The sequence below is a fragment of the Eurypyga helias genome, unplaced genomic scaffold (genome assembly GCF_000690775.1).
Source record: "Eurypyga helias isolate BGI_N326 unplaced genomic scaffold, ASM69077v1 scaffold22635, whole genome shotgun sequence".
NCBI lineage: Eukaryota > Metazoa > Chordata > Aves > Eurypygiformes > Eurypygidae > Eurypyga > Eurypyga helias.
Window position 1 is genome coordinate 39059 of NW_010253676.1, and position 20355 is coordinate 59413.

Sequence of the window (20355 nt, forward strand, 5' to 3'; positions counted from 1 at the left end):
AGAGAAGAGAAGAGAAGAGAAGAGAAGAGAAGAGAAGAGAAGAGAAAAAAGAAAAGAAAAAAAGAAAAAAGAAAAAAGAGAAGAGAAGAGAAAAGAAAAGAAAAGAAAAGAAAAGAAAAGAAAAAAAGGAAAGAAAAGAAAAGAAAAGAAAGAGAAAAGAAAGAAATAGAAAGAAAAGAGAAAAGGAAAGAAAAGTAGAAAAGAGGAGGCAGTTGTACCTGCATAAGGCTGATCCAAGCTTGAGAAGGCAGAGTCCAGACCTGGAGAGCTGGGCATGTCACAAAACCCGTTTAATTCACGACTCCCCATAAACAGAGAGAGGCAATGAGAGAGAAGCAAAGCAGTTCCCTGCTGGAGCAGAACCAAAACTCTGAGGTGTCCAAGCTCTTTGCTATCAGCTCCACAAGCCTTTTAAAGCCTCTCTTTTGTCTCGTAGGCATTACTGCCGAAAGCCATGAGGTCACTTCATCTATTTTTGTCTTCTTAGCTTCATCACTGAGCAGTGTGATGGACATTATCACCTGGCACTTAAACACCCTCCTTTCCCCCACTCTCTGCTCCACATGAGGAGAAAATCCTCTTTTTTATTTTACACTAAGAAAGTATACTCTATACTCCCATTGCTTCTGTGGTGCCAGCTTCAGGTTAGAAAGGTGTAAGCTTCAGGTAAGTGTTTCCAATGCCTCCATGTCCAGCATTTCTGTGCTAATAGCTCTTCAAAGAGATGAGACTAACACAATTCTCATGTCCAGCATGGACAGGCAGAGAAAGCCTCACAGGAGGAAAGCAACTTTCCTTGTCTGAAACCCTCAGCGAGCACCCAGCTACAGGTAAATATATGAGGAGAGGAGAGGCTTTCTTTTCATTGTATATCAACTTCCTTCCATGTCTGAGGAGAAACAGGCCATGATACACAGATTCCTGTTGTGTACCAGGACTGGGGAACATTTAACAGGAGAGTGTTAGGTGCCTGTAGTGAAGTGGTTTAGATGAATGAAAATGGCAGAGGCTGTTACCCACGCCAGTGAAGAGTGTGACTGTACACAGGGCGGGTGATGGAGCGTTTGGAGGCCAAGGAGTGGTGTTTTGGCAGCACCATTCCGAGCTCCAGCGTTGGAGACTGAGAGGTGTTGAAAGATGAGATGCAGAGAGTGAGGAGGAAGGAAGGGATAGGTGCAGACAGGGAGGAAGGGAACAGAGGGTGCTGGGAGTCTACAAATCTCCGCAGTTGTGTCCTGCTCAGCATCTCCGCACACTTTGGGTAGGTCTTGTCTTACTGCCTCTTTCTGTACATGAGCAATAGGTCCTGTGAGAGCATCCCAGAGCTGTGGCCAAGGGACGCTGCCCTGTGATTCTCGCTCCCAGCAGTCCCAGCCTTAGCAACACAGTAGCCCAGGACTCAAGCAGACTATCATCTCCAGTGTTAGCAAGTCTGGAAAGGTGAAGGTCTGAACATGCCTCCTGAATTCCACTAACCATTACCGCATGCTAAGGCAGACAACTTCCACAGGCAGTGTTGCTGTAAGAGAGACCTGTCATGCCTCATGCAGAGGCTCTTACAGCAAGAGCGATGGAAGTGGTTCAGTCTCTTCTTTGACAAATATTTACACATATAGGGATGCAGACTCTTCAGGAAAACCTCGTAGAAGCTGGTATATACGATATGGAATTGAAAATGAAAATACAGCTCTCCAGGACAGAAAAAAATTAAGAACATTCAGATGGAATAGATGAAAGAGTAAATGACAGGGTTATAAAACTCTTCTAAATGCTGGTATGGTGGTTAATTTCTAACTTTTCATTAACTTACAAAGCACTAAATCCTGTGGGAATAATCCACAAAAAGGAAAAATTTCTATCAATCAAAGCCTAAAGAGATTTTTCCTTTAACTTAACTAAATTTCACTGAAATGAAATTAATTACGTTACTAATTACAGTAAAGAGAAGTGTAAAATGTATAAATCTTTTCAAGATCAGGCCCTATTTAAAAAAGCATTTTAATGTATGCTCAGTAAAACTACTGAACATGCAGGCTTTCATAATGTTAGATACTGTTCATGTTCACTAGGATACAAACAACGGTAATTTTTATTACCAAAACCCAAATTCTAGAAAAGCCATTACCATAGAAAATAACCATACTGCCAATTTCAGAGATAAAAAGCCTGCTTCTCTGTGATGAAATACTACTGGTCTACTATTTTTTCACATGGGATCAACCAGAATTCTGTTCTTCCAGCTATTTATGTTAGACAAGGTCATTTTTCCATGGCTAATGTTGCAAATATCTCAGTAAGTTATTAGAGGCTATAGACATCTCATGCTTTCCATACCTGGAGTCCTTTCAAAATAAGATTTGGATAGGTTCTACTGGCCTTCTAAGTATTTCCCTGTTGAAAGCTTCAACCTTTCAAGCTTCAACTGATGTTTGAATTGCAAACAGTAAAGCAGAGAAGTATATATTCTTTTACTTAAAAGAAGTGGTAAAACTCTTGGTACAGAAAACTTCGGCCTCATTCTTGGGTATTTGCACACTTCCATCACATAATCTGTGCATAATATAAAATATGGGTATGGCTTCAGCTCCAATTTAGGATGCTACAGGCAAATGCTTCTGTCTTACTCAATTCTGCAATGCTTAAGCCTGTATCTGAAGTTAAATATACAGCTAAGTACTTGTCAACCAGTATTTCTTCTTAAACAGCTAATGATTTTTAGAGGTCCCAGTGAGACACTGCTGCACTGCAATCTCCTGGTTTTAGAAAAACAGAAAGCAAGCTTCTCTGCAGGTGAATTGACAGCCCATGGGAAAAGCCATGCCCAGTCATTTTGCAGATTTTTGACCATGCTACAACACTCACACTGCTACTGAAGAGCTGTGCTAGGCAGAGAGGGTGTACAGACACTGCTGTGCGTGGCTGCAATGTATCTCTGGTATCCTGCTGGAGACTTGAAGAGCTTGTTCAATCAGAAACTTCTCCCTCAGTTGAGTGAGAATGTGCCTTTCTTCTTGAACTGGGTGGATATGTGTCCTCGGTGCAAAAGGTAGCACACATGGCCAGCCTTCCTGTCCTGAGAGCTCACACTCGGGCCCTGAATATTCCCTATGTAGTCTTCTGTGACAAGACTGCCAAAGGAGAGCTTGCTTTTGCCAGGACAGCACCTGCTATGAATCTGTCTCCTGCAGTTATAGCCTGATTTCCTAAAAAAGGTTTATGCAGTCATGCTGCATGTCTTTCCATCTTACCTGTTTCATGCTAATAGGTTTTGAGCCTCTTTGCTAATTTTAAGAGTCTGAAGTCACAAAGATACAAGCTCCTACAAGTTTACATGAAAATAGGTGACTGGACAGAGGAGACAGACCCCACCATAGGAAGCAGGAAGCCTGAGTGCAGTCTTAATTAGGCACCAAAAAGTGAAAACCACACAGAACAGAGAGATTATGTGCTCTCATTCTCAATGTGAGAGATCAGACAAATTGTCATTTTACTAGACATGAGAGAATGAGATATCAAATACAAAACATGAATTAAAAGAACACCAGGTTTTGTTAATTCTGCTGCTCACAAAATTGTTTGATGTCTGACAGCAGGATACCACTGATTCATCTTCTCTTTGTCCTTCAGTGTTTCCAGCATGAACTCTCTAGTAATGCAGACAAGCATATGCTCACCATCTGGGTCTGTGAACTTGATCAATCCTATACCACTTGCCATATATTCTTGTTACCCAATTGATTTCAGTCCTTTTCTGCAACATGTCAAGCTCCTACTACATTTAAAAACCTAGCCTTTCATGAGACAACTGTAGACCTTCCATGCCACATGTCATCTGTTGATTAATACACAGCAAACTCTGCTGAATCCTCAAGCCATCCATTAAAAACAGTATTATTGCTGTTTCCTTTTACTGCTTGCTAGGTACAACACACTCAAGAGAAACAAAAAACATTTAAAAAGCATCAATAACAGGAGTTTGTAGTTGAAAATGCAGATAGGAAGACAACAGTGTTGTACCTTCTCAATCCAGATAACCCACCTCCCTCCCCCGTGTCCCCCACACACCTGGGGTTCTGTGGACAGACAGACCAGAGAAAAGCTGCAAGGTGTCCCAGCCAGGTCCCAGTTCTGAATAGCAGCAGTTTCAGGGCTGTGCAGTGCTCCACAGCACATACTGCTTGTTCTGTCTAGATGCAGCCAGAGGACAAGATCCACTGACAGAAGAGAGGAGGGTTGGGATTTTTAATCATCTGTCTCCTTGCCAGTCATCTAACATGAGGTGGAGAGGACATTTGATTGACATATGTTAGTGTTTAAAGCTCTGTGGGTGAAAATATAGAGGTAGCCCTGTTAGATTCAGAAGCCTAGTGAAACACTACTACCAACTTAGCCAGTTAGGTAATCTGACATCATGAGCCATTAATAGTTATGTTTTCTGTTCTATTCTTAGCCAATTGTGCAGTCTCCTTACAGTAGTCCTATCTCATCCGTATTTCTCTCATTGGAAAAGTCATGTGGAACTATATCAGGTATCTTTCAGAAGCCAACATATACTGTGTCCACCTTCTTTCTCTAGCCACTAGGTCTTATCTTACTGAACAGGTCAAAGACTACCACTTCTTCTAGTTTTTATTAGTCTATGTTGTTTTTACAGATCATTTTGTTTTCCACAAAGTGTGCTCAAAAGAACTACTTTGCTCACCTAACTGAAGCTAAACATGTTTTTTTTTTCTTCCTAAACCCCAGAGTCTGTGTCTAAGAAGGGTTCTATTCTTGGTCTCTCCCTGAGACCCTTCCCATTTTTCCAGGGTATCTATCAGGGACCGAGGGCCATTCTGATACAATTTTCCCTAATTCCTTAGATTTCACCTCTACAAAGAATATGATTCAGCCTTGTCCTTTCAGTACAGTCCATGTATCAAGATATGCTGTATCTACTCACCCCTGTTCCTGCTCTTATTTCTTGTATGCAAAGGGCTAGATTCTTGGTTAACGTAAGCAGTAGATACACTGATGACAGTGAAGCTTCACAGATTTTACAACAAACTGATCTCCCTTCCTACGATGGATTTAAGTGAAACTGAAAAACGATTATTTTTCAGGTTGACAGTTTTCTCCTTCCTAGCTATAATTTTCTCTCACTTCTGTTGAGCAATGAGCAATGGCTCTGTTGTTTAATTACCCCTTGTCAAAGTCCTTTTAATGCCTCACTGTTTTATGCCTCTCCCTCCCCCATCACTATCACTTTGCCTCATTTCAGTGTTGTCTCTGAGCAGACTTGTCTCAATCTTGTCAGTAATAGTCCCATATCACTTTCAGAACTGATGATAACAACATTGGACACGGAGAGGGATTCCCATTGCCTATTGGCATTATGATTTCTTTCAACTCATCTCTCAAAATCCTGGAACCTAGAAATGATCAGCTTGGCTAAGGCAGTTTATAGGGTTATATGTAGAGTTGTTTCAGTGTTCTTATTGCTCCAATCACCTTGAGATCTGAATTACTGGCAAAATTTTGGCTTAATCCCATTGTTCCCCATCAGCCTTACACATCCAAAATCACCCCAGAAGTGCAAGGACAGGATATGTTAACTTAACGTGTGTGGCAGCTTATTCTGAGAAATTGCTAGTGAGGGCTCTGCAAGGACCAAGGAAGTGTGAGCTTGGAAGAGAACTGCTGACACTGTTTCCCCAGCAGCAGGATGATGAATGACCTCTGACCATGTCTGAGGAACTGCGACCCGGAGTCAGAGTCCCTGCGCTGACAATAACAACATAGAGTAGTAATGTCTGAGTAACTGATAGTTTAAAAAAGATGCTAAAAATAGCATCTCGTATAGTGGAAATACTAGGAAAAAAAAGTATATTTTTATTTCAGGAATCACGTAACAGCTTTCCTCCAAACTTCTTCAAATACTAAATAATTTCCCTCTCTCAGAGAATATTATATGCAGCTAGATTTATCTTGAGCTAAAATGTTCAGCTAAATCCATGTCTCAGGCTCTGAGGCAGCAGGGTAGCAGTGAGGTGCAAAGGTGAGGCAGATCAGAGCTCCATCAGCCTTACTTCCAGTGCTGCAACCCACAGCATCTGCACTGAAATGGTGGACAAGAGTGATGCCCGAGGGAAGGATGCTGGAAGTCTCCACCAAGAATATCTGAGGAAGATGGCCAATTACTTGTGACAATTTCTGAGACGGCTCAAGAAAGAAGGAAAAATTCATCCACACTAGCCAAGACAGACAACACCAGCTTATAATGTCTGTCTTCTGCCCAAACATTTAATACATTGGCCTGAAAATATCACCTCTGTGCTTTCGATAGAAGAACATAAACCAAAGGCATAAGCTCAAATACCATGCTCAAGCCTAAGACTGGAGGAAAAGGGCTCCAGATGCACAGTGTTTATCCTACTATTGTCTTCTTTAATAAATGCCTTCCAAGCTGCAGAGGATTCAAACCTGAATGTTAGTTATTAAGTGGGATATTCTGAAGCAAAGGCATACAACTAGACTGCATACACCAGGATATGCAAATCGATTTCCCAAGTGGAGGCAATTTCCAGTTTAATGCATGCTGAAGTTAGATCAGACTCTCCATCTGTGAGTCAACCACGGAGGCTGTTTTCCTTGTTTTCCTTGTGGCTGGCTGCTCACTGAGTAGTGAGGCCAAGGGTTATTCAGCCTTGCTTCATACTGCTAGAAACAGACTTCCTGTAAGATCAATAGTTCAGGCAATTAATTTTAATCTTCTGGTCTGAGCAGAATGCATTTCTATTCTACTATAAAGCAAGTAGGATGGGGACAGTTGACTACCTTGTGGCCTTCTAGACTGCAGCAAATGGCAAAACCAGCAAGCCTGACAACCACGTAACCGTGATCATTAGAGTCACCACTGCCAAAGCTAAAAGCCAAGCAGAAATTGTGGTGCAGTAAGTTCAAACTGCCATTCAGGTACTTTATCTTGTTCACAGCTCCTGTGGCCTATACCACTTGTAATAGGCTGAGAGATGGCTTGCTGCACTCTCCCTCTCTGCAGAGAAATGTGACTGCAGTCACTCTTAGAAGGGGTAATCTGTATGACCCTCCAATGAATAAGCCACTTATTTATAAGCATCCTATCTCGTTGAGTGATGCTGCCGTACATCCGCTTTCAAAAAGAAGGATTTCCTTTTCTGATATGGAATGTACTAACTTTGATGACTCTGCACAGGCAGTCAGGCCCATATAAAGCAGAGGAGGAAATTTCCCCACCCATTTTTCCCTCCTTTCCCCTACCGTACATGGAGAGACTCTTGAGTCCTAGGAACTAAAAATAGTCCAGTGGATAAGTTTAAATTGAGATATTTTGAAGCACTTCTTGCACTGACATAAATTCCTACAGTGTGATAGCAAGTTAGGACTAGGCTGCTGTCCTGGTGTCTGCTAGCAATTGGTATTTCCAGCTGTGAAAAGGCCTGAACTTATTGTTCCTGGAAGACAGTTTAGGATGGGGGTGGAAATAGAGTGCATCTTAGAGAGCACAGGTGGCTGAGGAGAAGCAGCCCTGGCCACAGACAGATCCCAAGCCTCTGAGGGTGGGGTGAGCAGCGGAGGACACTGCAGGAGCTATGGAGATGCAAAGAACCTTACGAGCAATTACTTGTGATGACTATAGTCTGATTCTCCCTGCCACAAGCTCTTCTTTCTGCTAAACTCCTGAAACTCGTTCAGATTTTTTTACTTGTATTTCTGTCTTGTTTCCTCTTCCTTTCTTCTGCACTGTGCAAGCACCACAGAAATCATCTCAGGAAGGGATGTAGCGTGACCCTTTACACTGATGATGAACTGTGGCCCCAAAGATCCCCAGTTTCCCCAGGGATTAATCACCCCTGAGAGCAAGTTACTGTTTTCGTGAGAAAGAAACAAATCTGTACTTTTGTTTCTTGAGATTAGGCAAAATATTGGCTATTCACAAGTATGAATGCTCTCCTGTAGTTCACTGAAGCACAGCAAAGAGTCTCTGTTTGCTGGCTGTTCTCTTGGCCCACTGAGCAAAACACCAGGGTGCATAGTAGCCACTGGGTAGCAATGGCAACTGAAGTCCTATTACTTGTAGGGCAAGTTGCCCACATTTGAATGGTGTGTACTCCTCACACTGCCCCACGAGTCTGCATCAGCAATGCTCTGAGTGTTGTTTCAGCAGGCATGTCCAAGCTATGTGTCCTGTGGAGGGCAGGAATGATGTATGGGTTTATCCCACAGGATGGAAAAAATAAGCCAATACCAATGTGCAAACAGGACAGGAGCTTTGGAAAGTGACAGGCCTGAGCCTCACTGCAGAGAGGCTGTTGCCTCCCTAAGGAGCTCTAAGGTCTTGTGTCTTTGCTGGGGAAGGAGAGGCACAGCTCAGCAGCTGATGACGTGCAGGGCCTCATGAGGTGGCACCATGAGCTGCTGCCCCCTCTTCCCTGTGCTCATTTTGCTCCACCCCACCCACTCCAAATCCTCATCTCGGGCTGTTGGTAATTGCCACCACACTGTGTTCTGCTCCCAGAGCCGAATCCTTGCCCAGTGTAAATAAGCGAGCTCCATTGCTCCGGCGTTACTGCATTAGACAGCAGTGTCACCTCTGGCAATTGCCATGTGATGTGACTCCTCTTGGTAAAGGCAGGGAAAGCAGCTGTAGTTGTCAGGAGTTGGTGGAGTTGATGCAAAAAAATACTTGTACTGGAGAAATGTCAATCAGATGAAAATTAAGAGAAAATGAATCAGTAACAATCAGAGCATAAAGGCTGATCACCCATCATGGTGAGACTAGGAAAGATGGTGGGGGAATATGGGAAGCATTTCCTAGTTCCATCGATGATCTTGAGGACAGCATACAGTCAGCCCAGGTCAGATTTGCTAACAACACCAGAAATGAAGGAAAGTCACACAGAAAAGGGGAGGCAGGGGTGCTGAATCAATGTGCCTATCACCTGGAAAGCTCAGAGCTCTGGAAAGCTTGCAGTGAGGACAAAGGTCTACAAAAGCTCTACAAAATAAAAATCAGAGCTACAGAACTTAAGTTTGAGAAAGGCCAAGAGCTAATGGGTGATAGCAGGCTTACTGAGATCCTTGCAGGGCAATAGAGCTGTGAAGAATTGTAGCTGCTACTCTTGGTGGTGTGGAAAAGAATTCTTGCGTATCTCTGTTCTTGTACAGGGATTTCAATTATTCATGTAGAAATTTGATGTTTCTAGATATTCCTCTAGAAATACTACACCTCCAGTTCTGTTTGGCTGAGGTGCAGGGACAGGTGAGAAAGGAAGAAAGTCTCTGTAGCTTAAAAATTACAATGAAAAGTTAGAAAGAATGAATACAAAGGACATGAGAAATACCCCTAAAACTGGAGAAAACATCCGAGCAGGCATGAGAAAGGAGTACATTCTAGAAAGAAAAGGTGAGAAACAAATCTGGGTAACAGTCCCAACAAAGAAAAAAGGAGTTTTTCACATTCTTATGGTGCAGCAGTGGGAGCCACAATGAAAACCATGGCGAGGGCGAGGAGGGTGTGCTAAGCAGCTGCATCAGGAATATATTTACATAGGTAGTGCTGCAAAAAGCAGACATCTGAGTAGGTAGATAGAATGGTCCTTAAACATCTACTGCACATATACTGAGACCTAGGCTCTCGTGACTGATCATCCGAGTCACCTACTGTAGTTAACTCAGATTTTAAAAACTTGCCTTGTTTCTAAGCCATAAGTTTGATTTTGCATTCCTATTTAGCAAAACCCAGGAGTTTCCATGTCCCAGAGCAGGCTCCTGTGCTGTGGGTATTCCCAAGGAAAGGCAGAGAAAGCTCTGGCAGCTCTGTGGGAGCCTGGAGCAGCTGTAGGAGCTGAACCCATGCAAGCCCAAACATCCTTGCCAATGCTACATCCTTCTGGCAAGAGATGCTTTACCATGTGCCGACAGCTTCTCTGCAGGCAGCTTCCCCATGGAGCCAGCGCAGCTCAGCAGTCCCACATCCTCCTGTGTTTATTCCAGTTACAGGTGCTCCTTAGCTCTGTTCACCGCGTAACGAACATCTTCCATCCCTCTTCCTTCCTTGCTTCCTTCCTTCACAGAGTTATTGGTTGCTGGTTGTGATTTTTTAGTGGCTGCTGTGCTCCTGCATGATCAGGACATAGAGTTTTGCCTTCACATTTGCTGCCAAGATTCCTAACCCAAGAAAAGGCCAAGCTGGCCATGTGAGTTGCCACCCATGGCAGAGAAACTCTTACATAAGGACACCCATGGCTAAACATAAACCAGAAGGGGGGTGAACAGTGGAGGGGTAATAGGAGAATAAAATGTTATCTCAGTCTGCAATGTTCTGGGAACCCTACCTCTAGCTAGCAATAGAGTTGCATCACCTTCTGCCATGGGATATTATTTTGCCATCAGAAATGCTCTGCGTTAAATACATGGCTTTCCTGGGAGCCTTCTGTACTGACACTGTCCATGGAAATAAGTCTTGATATAAAGCAATTGCTCATCCACTGCTAGGACTATCAGGTGGCAGGGAGCAGCTGAACATGCCTTTCTCAACATTCACCTCATGCTTGCACATTATTCAAAGGGGGAAAAAATAGCTTCATCCTCAGGGAGGCTGAAATTGCTACTTTCTTTGCTGTCCTACAGAAAGCGAGTGCTAAAGACTAAGAAGAAATAGTACAAGGCACCAGGTCAGTTGTACTGCTTAGCAGGGCCTGACGTAAGGGACTAAACCAAGTCTGTCTTCTCAACACAGAGCAGAGCAGTAAGACAGTGCCCTGCCTGACAGAAGCAGCCTAGGTTTGAAAGTTACCTCTGTAGGATCCCTTAGGCAGAATAGATAAAGGAATGTTTAGCCCAAGGAAAAGAGAAAAGAGAGCTTTATCAATTGTCTTGCAATATTATCTGGTCTGGGGGAAAATGTCTAGCATTTGGAGAAGAGAATGAGAAGTTATTTCTGATTTATTCTGCTTTATTTCTGATTCAGTCTAGTAATTTTTCTGTGTCTGATTCCCATTCTGTCCCCTAGCTAAGTCACTTTTTTAAAACCTGCTTTATTTCCAGCTTCAGAGAAGTATAAATAAGTCAGTCATACTGCACACTGAGGTACTCATGAAAAAAATGTTCTGATTACCTTGTTTTTAATATTATTGGGTTGATCACAACTGTCAAGTCAGGTAACATCTTGTTCTGCCTTCGTGTTTGGGTTTGAAATGCTCCATGTGTGGCAGAAACCAGGAAAGATATTCACAATTAAGGTCACTTCAGGTCCATCACCCATGTACTACACTATGTTTTTCAGTACTTTATTCCACCTGGAAAGGTCTTGACTAGTAGGGGTCCCAATATAAAGAACTGTTGCAACAGCTGATTTACCACTCCTGCCTGTCCTTGCTGGCAGCCCTCCATTACTGATACCTAAAAAGTGATAAATTCTACCAGAGCTCACCAGTTCTGGCTGCCAGACATGGACTCCCTTGCCACAGTAAGTGCCTCCAGAGAAAACATTCCCCAGAAGCTGATGTAGACAATCCCCTCTCTGAGCTTGACAGGGTGAGAGAAAGAAATGAGCTACTGACAACACTCATTTAGGGCTATGCTGACTGAAAACGATCTCTACTCGGTCCGTAATCATGTGTAATACTACATGCCTCTGTGCCCATGGAGAGCTGAGCTCAACAGGGGACTCCTTGCGAGCCTCTCAGAAGCAGCACCCTGTGCTTGGAGACACAGACAGCTGCAGCTTCTATGAGTGACTCCCAGGTCCCAGACCCCTTCTCTCATCTGTTCCTTGGGACATCTTGAGTGAGGTAGACCCCAGTGCCAGAGTTGCAATAGGAAGCCCCAGTCCCTGCAGGTCTGCCTTGACTCTGCTTCTTCCCAAGCTAGAGGATCTAACACACTTGACATTTGCAGAAATTAGGCTTTTGGAAGGAGGTCCAGCATAGGAAGAGGGGATGGGTGAGTGTCAGGGTGCAGAGGACTTACTGGCCTGCTTGGCTTTCTCTGCATACGTGGTAGTTAGGTCTTCGTCAACCGGATGCTCCACTGGCCCCACCATGGGAATGAGATGACGTTCCGCTCGGATAGCCTTGGTGGCGTGGGGCAGGAGCATTGCCTCCGGAGAAGGCTCCCGTCCCTCTGTTGATGGTGGCCGCAACTGTCCCTCGCTCTCAGAGAATGGAGTGTCCGTGCGGCTGCCGGGCGGGCAGGCAATCTCCCTCTTGGCCACCCCGCTGGAGCTGGCCACCTCGGCTCCCCGCTGTGCAGCAACCTCCGGCATGCTTTCGTAGCCGCTCTGTTCGGACAGGGACACCTCATCCTGAGGTGCATCTGCTTTGCTGGTGGTGCTGTCGGGCGGGGAGCGTGGGCTCTTCTTGCGAGCCCGGCGGTGCTTCTCCTGGGCCACGTTGTCAGCATCGCTGTCCGTCTCACCATAGTAGGCCTCACTGTCCGGTGGGGAGGTGAGGCTCTCCAGGTGCTTCTGCAACCTCCGTGGCTGTGAGGGCTGTGCGGTGGCTGGGGGTCCTGCCGGTTCAGGGCTGAGGAGCTGTGCTGGGGGGCTGAGTGGGGACGTAGGGGAGAGCACTCGCTGCCCTGGAGAAGGGGAGCGCTGGAGCCGTGGGCCGGTCTGGTCCCCACCAACTATCCTGTGGGGAGAAGGAAAAGCAGTGATTGAGATCTGGTTGGTGGTGCTGAGCTGGAAGGAAAACCCCACATCTAAGAGAGGGGTAAGGACTGAGCCGCTGTTTTAGGCGTCTTTCGGCTGGCACAGACACCTGAAGTGCTGACACCAAGGGCAGACTCATCTCTCACATCAGCTACATGTTCTCACCCTGATTTTCTGCCACATGACTCTTTGAAAACCAGTTGTTTTCACTTGAAAATCAGAATGAAAATCAGAATTACACTTGAAAATCAGAATGCCCTGAGAGCATAAAAATCTATGGAGCCAGCTTAATCAGCTCCCGAGGCATTTCTCCTGGGGAGGTAAATTCCTGCATAGCAAACATTCCTCTGGACATTGGGATGTACCTGCAGCTTGGACTGCACCCTGGAGCTGTGCCAGCTATGCAGATCCCAGCATGACCCAAACTGCTTTAGCTCAAAGTGAGCTCCAAAGAAGTCGGTGCTGTTTGTTTGCCCTGCCCTCTACATGGAAGTAAATAGAAAATACTTAGGAGAAAAAGGCCCAAGTATTTTTTGGGGTAGGACCCTGCTGTAGTAGGAGTCCCCCTGATGCTGGCCTGCTCGCTGTGGCACTGCGTCGCAAGCTACCAGTGCCTGGGTTTTGACAACCGTACTACAGTCATGCCAGCCAGCCCAATCCATGGTGGCATCTGCCTTTGGCTTAGACATAGCCACTTCTAGCCTGTAAGTCAGCTGGAAGGATGACTAGAGTAGGGGCAGGACAGACTGGGGCAGTTAGCCCAACTGCTGACTGCCAGAGGGAGGGAGAACTGGCTATGCTGATGGGAAAGAGCCAGCTCTGCCCTCCCTCTCCTCAAGAGTGGTTCTGAATTTCAGCAGCAGTTTGACTCCAGACCCCACAGATAGTGCAGGGAAATTCTTCCTTGTCAGAGTCACCAGGGCTTGTTAGAGTTATAAAGGATCCCTGAGTATCTGCCTGCTGAGTGTGCATACAGTGGAGCCAGGCAGACAGCATCACCTCTGTAAAGTTGTGGAAGTCATGACTTGGATCCCAATTCTGCACTGTGAAAAATGTATACTCATGTCAAATGCAAACCTTTGTGGAAGCTAAGGATGGAGCAATTTCTCTGGCAGTTTATTTTTTTAATAGTATTTGCTACTAGGAATTCTAACTGGGGAGCAAACTCAAAGCGTCTAAAGCAAAACAGAGCAGTCATTCCTCTTCATTTAACACTTGACTGGATAACTGAAAAGAATAACTGCTTGTAAACCAGTTACTCTTGTTCTGCCCTGTCAGGTCACAATCTCTGTCCTTACCTCTCAGTATCTCCCTTCACACACATCCCACACTGACAGAAATACACTTATGACCTCGCATACTCCAGAGTCAGCTAGCTATGTCTCCTTTCTGAGCAGGACAGATTGGTGTTTTCTCTGGACATAAATATGAAGTGGGAATAGAGATGTGATCGGAAAGAAATATTTCATGAGTTCTCCACTACCTCAAAATGAAGCCAACTGGTTATGTTATTTCCAAACCATCCTATGTTGGCTCCCAGAGGGCTTCCAGACGCCTGCCTTTGTCACTTTGCTAATTCAAAGTGGGCTGATTTTGGCTCACTGGAATTTGCCCAGGCACCTGTTGGCTGCAGATAGACTCCGATGGGGTGAGATAAGGCCTTGGCAAGGGACCAAGGAGCTATTCTGGACACCTTGTGCAGAGCTCACTCATCCCACTTAATCACAGCTAGAGTATGAGATGAACACATCAGAAGGCACCGGCGCTTTCTCTGAAGCCAAGGGGAAGAACCTACGTGTTCAGGCTTTCCTTCTCTGAGCACTGCCCACCTCTGCCCCCGCTTTACAGATGCCAGGAACCAGCGTGGCTCTCTCTCCCCACTGCTCACAGTGTTCTGTCTTTTCAGGGCTGTAGAAAATCACATCTCCCAGCCCCCTTCACCAGGGCCTTATTTCCTGAGGGTGACTTCTATTTTGTCAGTGGTATGGACTAACTGGGACCGCACACAGCTATGCAGCTTTCATGTTTATATGCCTCATTTACAGCTTGGGCCTCATCCAGCATGCACTGAGGTACTGGATTAGCTTTAGCACAGGTAGAACCAGGGATGTTACAGGACCATTTTTGTGCTTAAATTTGAGCCTGGTCTCCAGTATTCTGCTGGACTAGAGACTTTGCCAGAGATATTTCTTCCTGAAAAAAGGGACTCTTACTTTTGTGAAAGTCAGGACTGTCAGACTACATCCTGTCGGACTACAGTGGCCTGCTGTAGTAAATACTTGGGTAATCTTTCTTGGCTTAATTATCTAATGTGTACTCATATTCATTTCTACAGAAGTTATTTACCCAGAATGAACTGGAGTCTCTGTTAATTGCTCTATGGCATCTGCTTGCTTACAGCCTAAATTGCTCATTCTTTGCAGCATAGCCCTCACACTGCAAACATTTCAATCCAGCCTGAGGGGCTGGGCAGGGAGGTGTGGGGTCAGTTCAGGCCCAGGGCCAGGCACCCTGGAAAGCAGCACAGAGACAGTGAGAAACTTTTGGATGACCACATGTTAGCCATGGGAAAGTCCTCACAATACACCATGCAGCATGGAGAAACCAAAGGCTTCCTGCCTGCCTTATTTCTGTTAGGTGTGGATAGCTGCTGCGCTGTCTGATGCTGCCCGGCTGCCTGCACTGTCATGGCACCAGTGCTTGGGAGCAGGTTACCTTTTCACACGGATGTTGAGCATGCCGTTGGAGGAATCGATGATCTGCATGGCAGTAGCATGGGAGAGGCCAGCACATGACTTCCCATTGATAGATACTAGCACATCATTTTCCCACAGGCCTCCGCGGCATGCTTTGCTTCTCTTTCGTATCTGGAAAAGCAGAAGAGAGAGGATAGGGATGAAGTGAAGAACAGCAGCTATTTAGTTCAGTTGCTTGTCTCCTGCTGGCCCTTCTATGACTCAGTCCCTGACACAATAAAATAAGGCCTAAGACTACTGTGCTGCCAGGGTGGAGGACCAGTCCTCAGGTGAGTCCTGACTGTGCCTTTCAGTCTCTGTACTCCTGTTAATTCCAAGAGTCACTCTGCTGAGCATAGGCCTGACCTGATCACCAACCCAATTAGAGTCCTTCAGTGCAGATGAAACACTCAGGAACACCTACATGCTCCTCTCTTGTTCACTATATCCTAAGTTGCTTAGGGATTCTGTGTTTCAGAGAGGGAACAGGAACTCTTCCCAGACCAGCCCTGTACATGGCTGTGTGTCCTTCTGTAGGGCTCTACTGTGCTTCCTTGGTCTGATCCCTGAAACTCACAGAGCTGCTAGGTAATACCATGCTCAGGGAAGATGACATCAGGAAGAGAAGGTGGCTCTGAGGCACTTCCTGTTGTTAAGCATTCCTTTATTTCTGGATATCTGCATCAGGCCATATCATGTCCTGCTACACAAGTGTAAACTTGAGTAAATCTTTGCCTTAACAGGACCTGTGCAGGATATGCATTGCTGTATCTGAGAATGGAGAGTGGGTCTTTAATTCCAAGCTAGTTCCTAAATCTGGCCTCTCATGGCCATCTTACACAAAACGTTTCCTCTCCCTTTTGTTCCATCATCCATCAGTTAAACTTCTTACCGAAACCCCCAACCCAGCCTAGCCTTTCTGTTAGGGCAAGCCAGAAAACCAAATACCCACTCAGCCCAAAACCACAGACCTCTCCCATATAGGCAAGCAATGGCACAGTCCTGTAGAACAGCTTGGCATCCGTCATGCACTCAGTTTGGACATCATAGAATAGTCAGGCAAAAACAATGGGTCAGGGCAAATCAGGCCCAAGGTAGTAATACACTGGGTTTGTAGATACTTCTAGAATATTTCTTGAGATCTTGCAGTTAAGTGAGAGACAAATCAGTGCAGAACTTTTTAACAGAGGGTGTAGTGAACAAACTGTGGCAGATCTCTGCAGAGGTTACACACAGCAGGGCACCTTCTCCCATATCTTACAGCCTTGCTGCTCGAACAACCAGACTTGGCTGTAAAATAGCACAAGCTACTTTGCTCTCACTCCCATGGCAGCCCCAAGAAAGAGAAGTGGGTGTGAGAGGATTGCTGCCCTTCCATTGTTCTTGCAGGAGCAGGAGGGGAGCAGGAAAGGAGGGCCCTGGACTACTGATGAGGCCCAGTGGCATGGCTGGCCGGTGCCAGGGCCCAGGCCCTCTGCACCCATGGGGTGTGTGCACAACCAGGGCTCAGTCCTGCTGGCTGGGTTGAGCAGGCAAGAGCAGCGCTCCCCCCAGGTCAGCCTGTCAGCAGGACTGAGGGGTGTTGGGGAAGAAGACGGAAAGAAGAGGGCTATGGTCCAAATTGTTTGTGTGTTCACTGCCACTTTATCACTCTGTAGCCTCTCCAGCTTGACCCCAAACTTTGCCTGCATGCTTAAAATAGGGACCGGCTCATCCCAGCTGCCACATCCATCAGCCGCTGTCATTTTAGTCCTTTATCTCCCTCCTTGTTAATATAAGCGTGGAATGAGAATGTGTTGGTCTGTAATGAACTGAAGAACCACTTTTCTGCTGTTCCAGTGTAAATGCTGCTTCCTGATACTCCCTTTGGGTGCAGCTGTTAACTGAGAAGAGACAGCAGACACATTTTCCAGTGCTGCCTACTGACACAACAGCTAATGCAGAAAGTTAGGAAGTTGAATAATAGTTAGGAGGAGTATGTCCTTCTGGTATCCCCCAAAAGGCCAACTGCTGCTCCATGGCCGAGTGCTTAGTGCTCAGCACTGGACAGGAACACACGTGCTGAGTATCTCTGCCAATTATGGAGTGAGGGGACTGGGGGTTAAAGGCTGTCAGCAGGTGTTCAGAACATTCCTCACATCCCATCATACTCCTCCATGCTCACTGAAACCAACTGGATGTGGGCTGGTGACCACCCAGAGCAGTTTGTAAGCTTCCTGCAATCCTATGGTTCCACAGTCCTGCAGGACTTGGCAGGCAAGTGTTTGGGATTCCCAGGCAGGGTGGGTCAGGCTGTGCTCACAACACTGCCCACTGCTGCTTCAGGCACCTCTCGATCAGAGTAGGCTGGTGGGACACAAGCTGCCCCAGGAGGCTGAGCAATGGGAGCAGGCAATGCATTTCTTTTGCAGTTAGCAAAGAGGCCGGCTCGGCTCGCTCTGTGCTCAGATCTTACCCAGGTGGCAGAAAGCCACACACTAAAGCAACTATAGTTACTTCAGTGCTGTTGCAGGAGCCTGCAAACTAGCTCTATAATTTGTGAGAGCGGCTTCGTGGTATTTTGCTAGCTGGAGTTAAACCATGACAATAATCCAGGAGGAGATTTCTCCCTGTCTCCATTCCTTTTTGGGAAAACAGGACCAGGTCTCTTCCAGCACAGGAAGAGACCTACAGAGTCTGAAAATAGCATGTAAATGTTCCTGGCTGTCAGTCTCCCCCCGGGTTTATAAAACCCTCTCTGGAAGTTTATGACTTCGCTTCCCAGAGCAGAAGGAAACAAACTATTCACAGCTTCATTTTAATGACAAACCCTTGCCCCACTGCATTTGCCAGGGAGTAAAGCAGAGGGGTTAAAGGCAGCAGAGGATTGTGCAGAGAGAGAAGGAAGAAAGCTTGTCATACAGAAAGGACAGGACCTAATCCACAACCATGTCAGCAGGGTGCAGTGTGCCTGAGGCTGGAGGGCCTCTGGGCAGAGGTCAGCTCAATCCTGTCAGGTTTTGTGAGCCTGCCAGTTTCTGCGTGCCCATACCCTGCCTCTGGCTCACAGCAGGGCAGCACTGAGCCTCCGAGGCCCCAGGCCAGGGCGGCTGCCCAGTCGGAGGCCCGGCTCGCTGCCCACCCTGAAGGTCAGGCTGCCCGCAGGCACTTGCTCCCCATGTCCAAAAGATGCCCTCTCCTGGGCACCCAGCGAGCCACACGAAGCGGCACTAACGGGGAGCCTAGGCTGCAGGCAGGTTGGAAGGTGACACCCAGTGTTCTGAAGAGATGGGAAAGGATGGGAAAAGCAGTATTTCAAAGAGAAATCCCGATTGCTTTCTGTAGCAGATCCCTGGAGATCTTTCTCATGGGAGTGCGAGGCAGCATGAGGGAATCTGGAGGCTGGAGCACCTCTCCTATGACGAAAGGCTGCAGGAATTGGGCTTGTTCAGCCTGGAGAAGAGGAGGCTCCGAGGAGACCTCATTGCAGCTTTCCAGTGTCTGAAGGGGGCCTACAAGGGTGCTGGGAGAGGACTTTTACAAGAGCCTGTAGCGACAGGGTACAAATTGAAATCAGGGAGGTTTAGATTAGATATCAGGAAGAAATTCTTCCCGGAGAGGGTGGTGAGGCACTGGAACAGGTTGCCCAGAGATGCTGTGGATGCCCCATCCCTGGATGTCTTCAAGGCCAGGCTGGATGTGGCTTTGAGGAACCTGGTCTAGTGCAAGGTGTCCCTGCCCATGGCAGGGGGGTTGGAACTAGATGATCTTTAAGGTCCCTTCCAACCCAAACCATTCTGTGATTCTATGAATCTGAGAAGTGGTCAGGACTAGCCCCAGACCTGGTCCCCGGGGATTGCCCCCTCCAGCCTCCTAGCACATACTGCCAGGATTGACCTCTCCTTCTTGAGGGGGGTTCCCCACAAATTCTCTGAGTCTCTTATAACTAACTGCCTGTTACACTTACTGCTCCATGCCCCAGTGGACACACTTCCCTATGACACATCCTGGCCCACATGGGAGGAATGTCCTGTGTGGATGTCAGCTGGGTCTAGGGAATCCCAGTTTCAGGGCCTTATTGATTTATGCTACTGGAAATAAAAATCAGTGTGGAAAACTGGAACTATCAAGTAATGAAACACATTTACACAGAAGATATTGTCCATCTCACTGCCCTCCCAGCAGGACTTCTGTTGTGACAGAAGAGCTCTTGTCAGAGGTTTGGGTTCTGCAGCACACACGTGTGTGCATGTTTTCTTTCATTACTTTGCTCTCTTCCTCTTATTGATCATGTTGAATCAGACAGGAAGGAAAGGACAGAAGCAGCTGAGGGGAAAAAAGGAAAAGGGTGAGGGCAACAAATGGAAAGGAAAGAAAGAGGAAAGGAAAAGGAAGAGGAAAAGGTGTTGAAGGGAAGGCCAGCGCTAGGACACGCCAGGAAGGCCAGGGCTGGGATCAGGCTTTAACAGTACAGTACAAGTTTCCTTGTACAGCCCTGGGGAGACAAAAGGACTTGCTGATTATTGGATGTGTCTCGAAGGATTTCAGCCCAGCTTTCAGGAACAGAATGCAAGAGAGGAGGGAGTCAGATGCAACTTGGCAGCATCTGTCCTTCAGTACGGACTATATTTAGATAGTGGTATGTGGGGGGTGAAGACATGCTGGGATGCTAAGAATAGAGTAATCCTGATAGTAACTCAGTGGCTTCACATCTTGCCTGAGTACAGCCCAGGGAACCTGTCCTGAAACTTTGCAACCACCCTCCCTGCTGGCCAGCACCACTTCTTCATAAGAAAGGAAATATGCTGTGGGCAATCAGAAGTGGTTTGCAATGCCTTTCAGGAATAAGCTGCAATAGGTTCATGCCATCTTCCCCCTTGCCTCTGCAAGGCACCTCCCACCTCCTCTCATCATGAGAGCTCAGTCTATAAGATAGGAAGATAAATTGCATTATCAGTCTGCCTCTAA

General features: G+C 46.4%; 1 protein-coding gene across 1 annotated transcript in view; it reads right to left on the reverse strand.

Annotated features, from left to right (window-relative positions):
* SYNPO2L (synaptopodin 2-like) overlaps positions 1-16436 on the reverse strand; it is a 21862-nt gene extending 5426 nt beyond the window's left edge. The window contains exons 1-3 of the mRNA XM_010152747.1: positions 16301-16436; positions 15389-15587; positions 11992-12653 (exon numbers count right to left, since the gene is read on the reverse strand). Of these exons, the coding sequence (XP_010151049.1) occupies positions 11992-12653; positions 15389-15587; positions 16301-16436 (997 nt within the window). The remainder of the gene's footprint in view (positions 1-11991; positions 12654-15388; positions 15588-16300) is intronic.
* Between the last annotated feature and the right edge of the window lie 3919 nt (positions 16437-20355).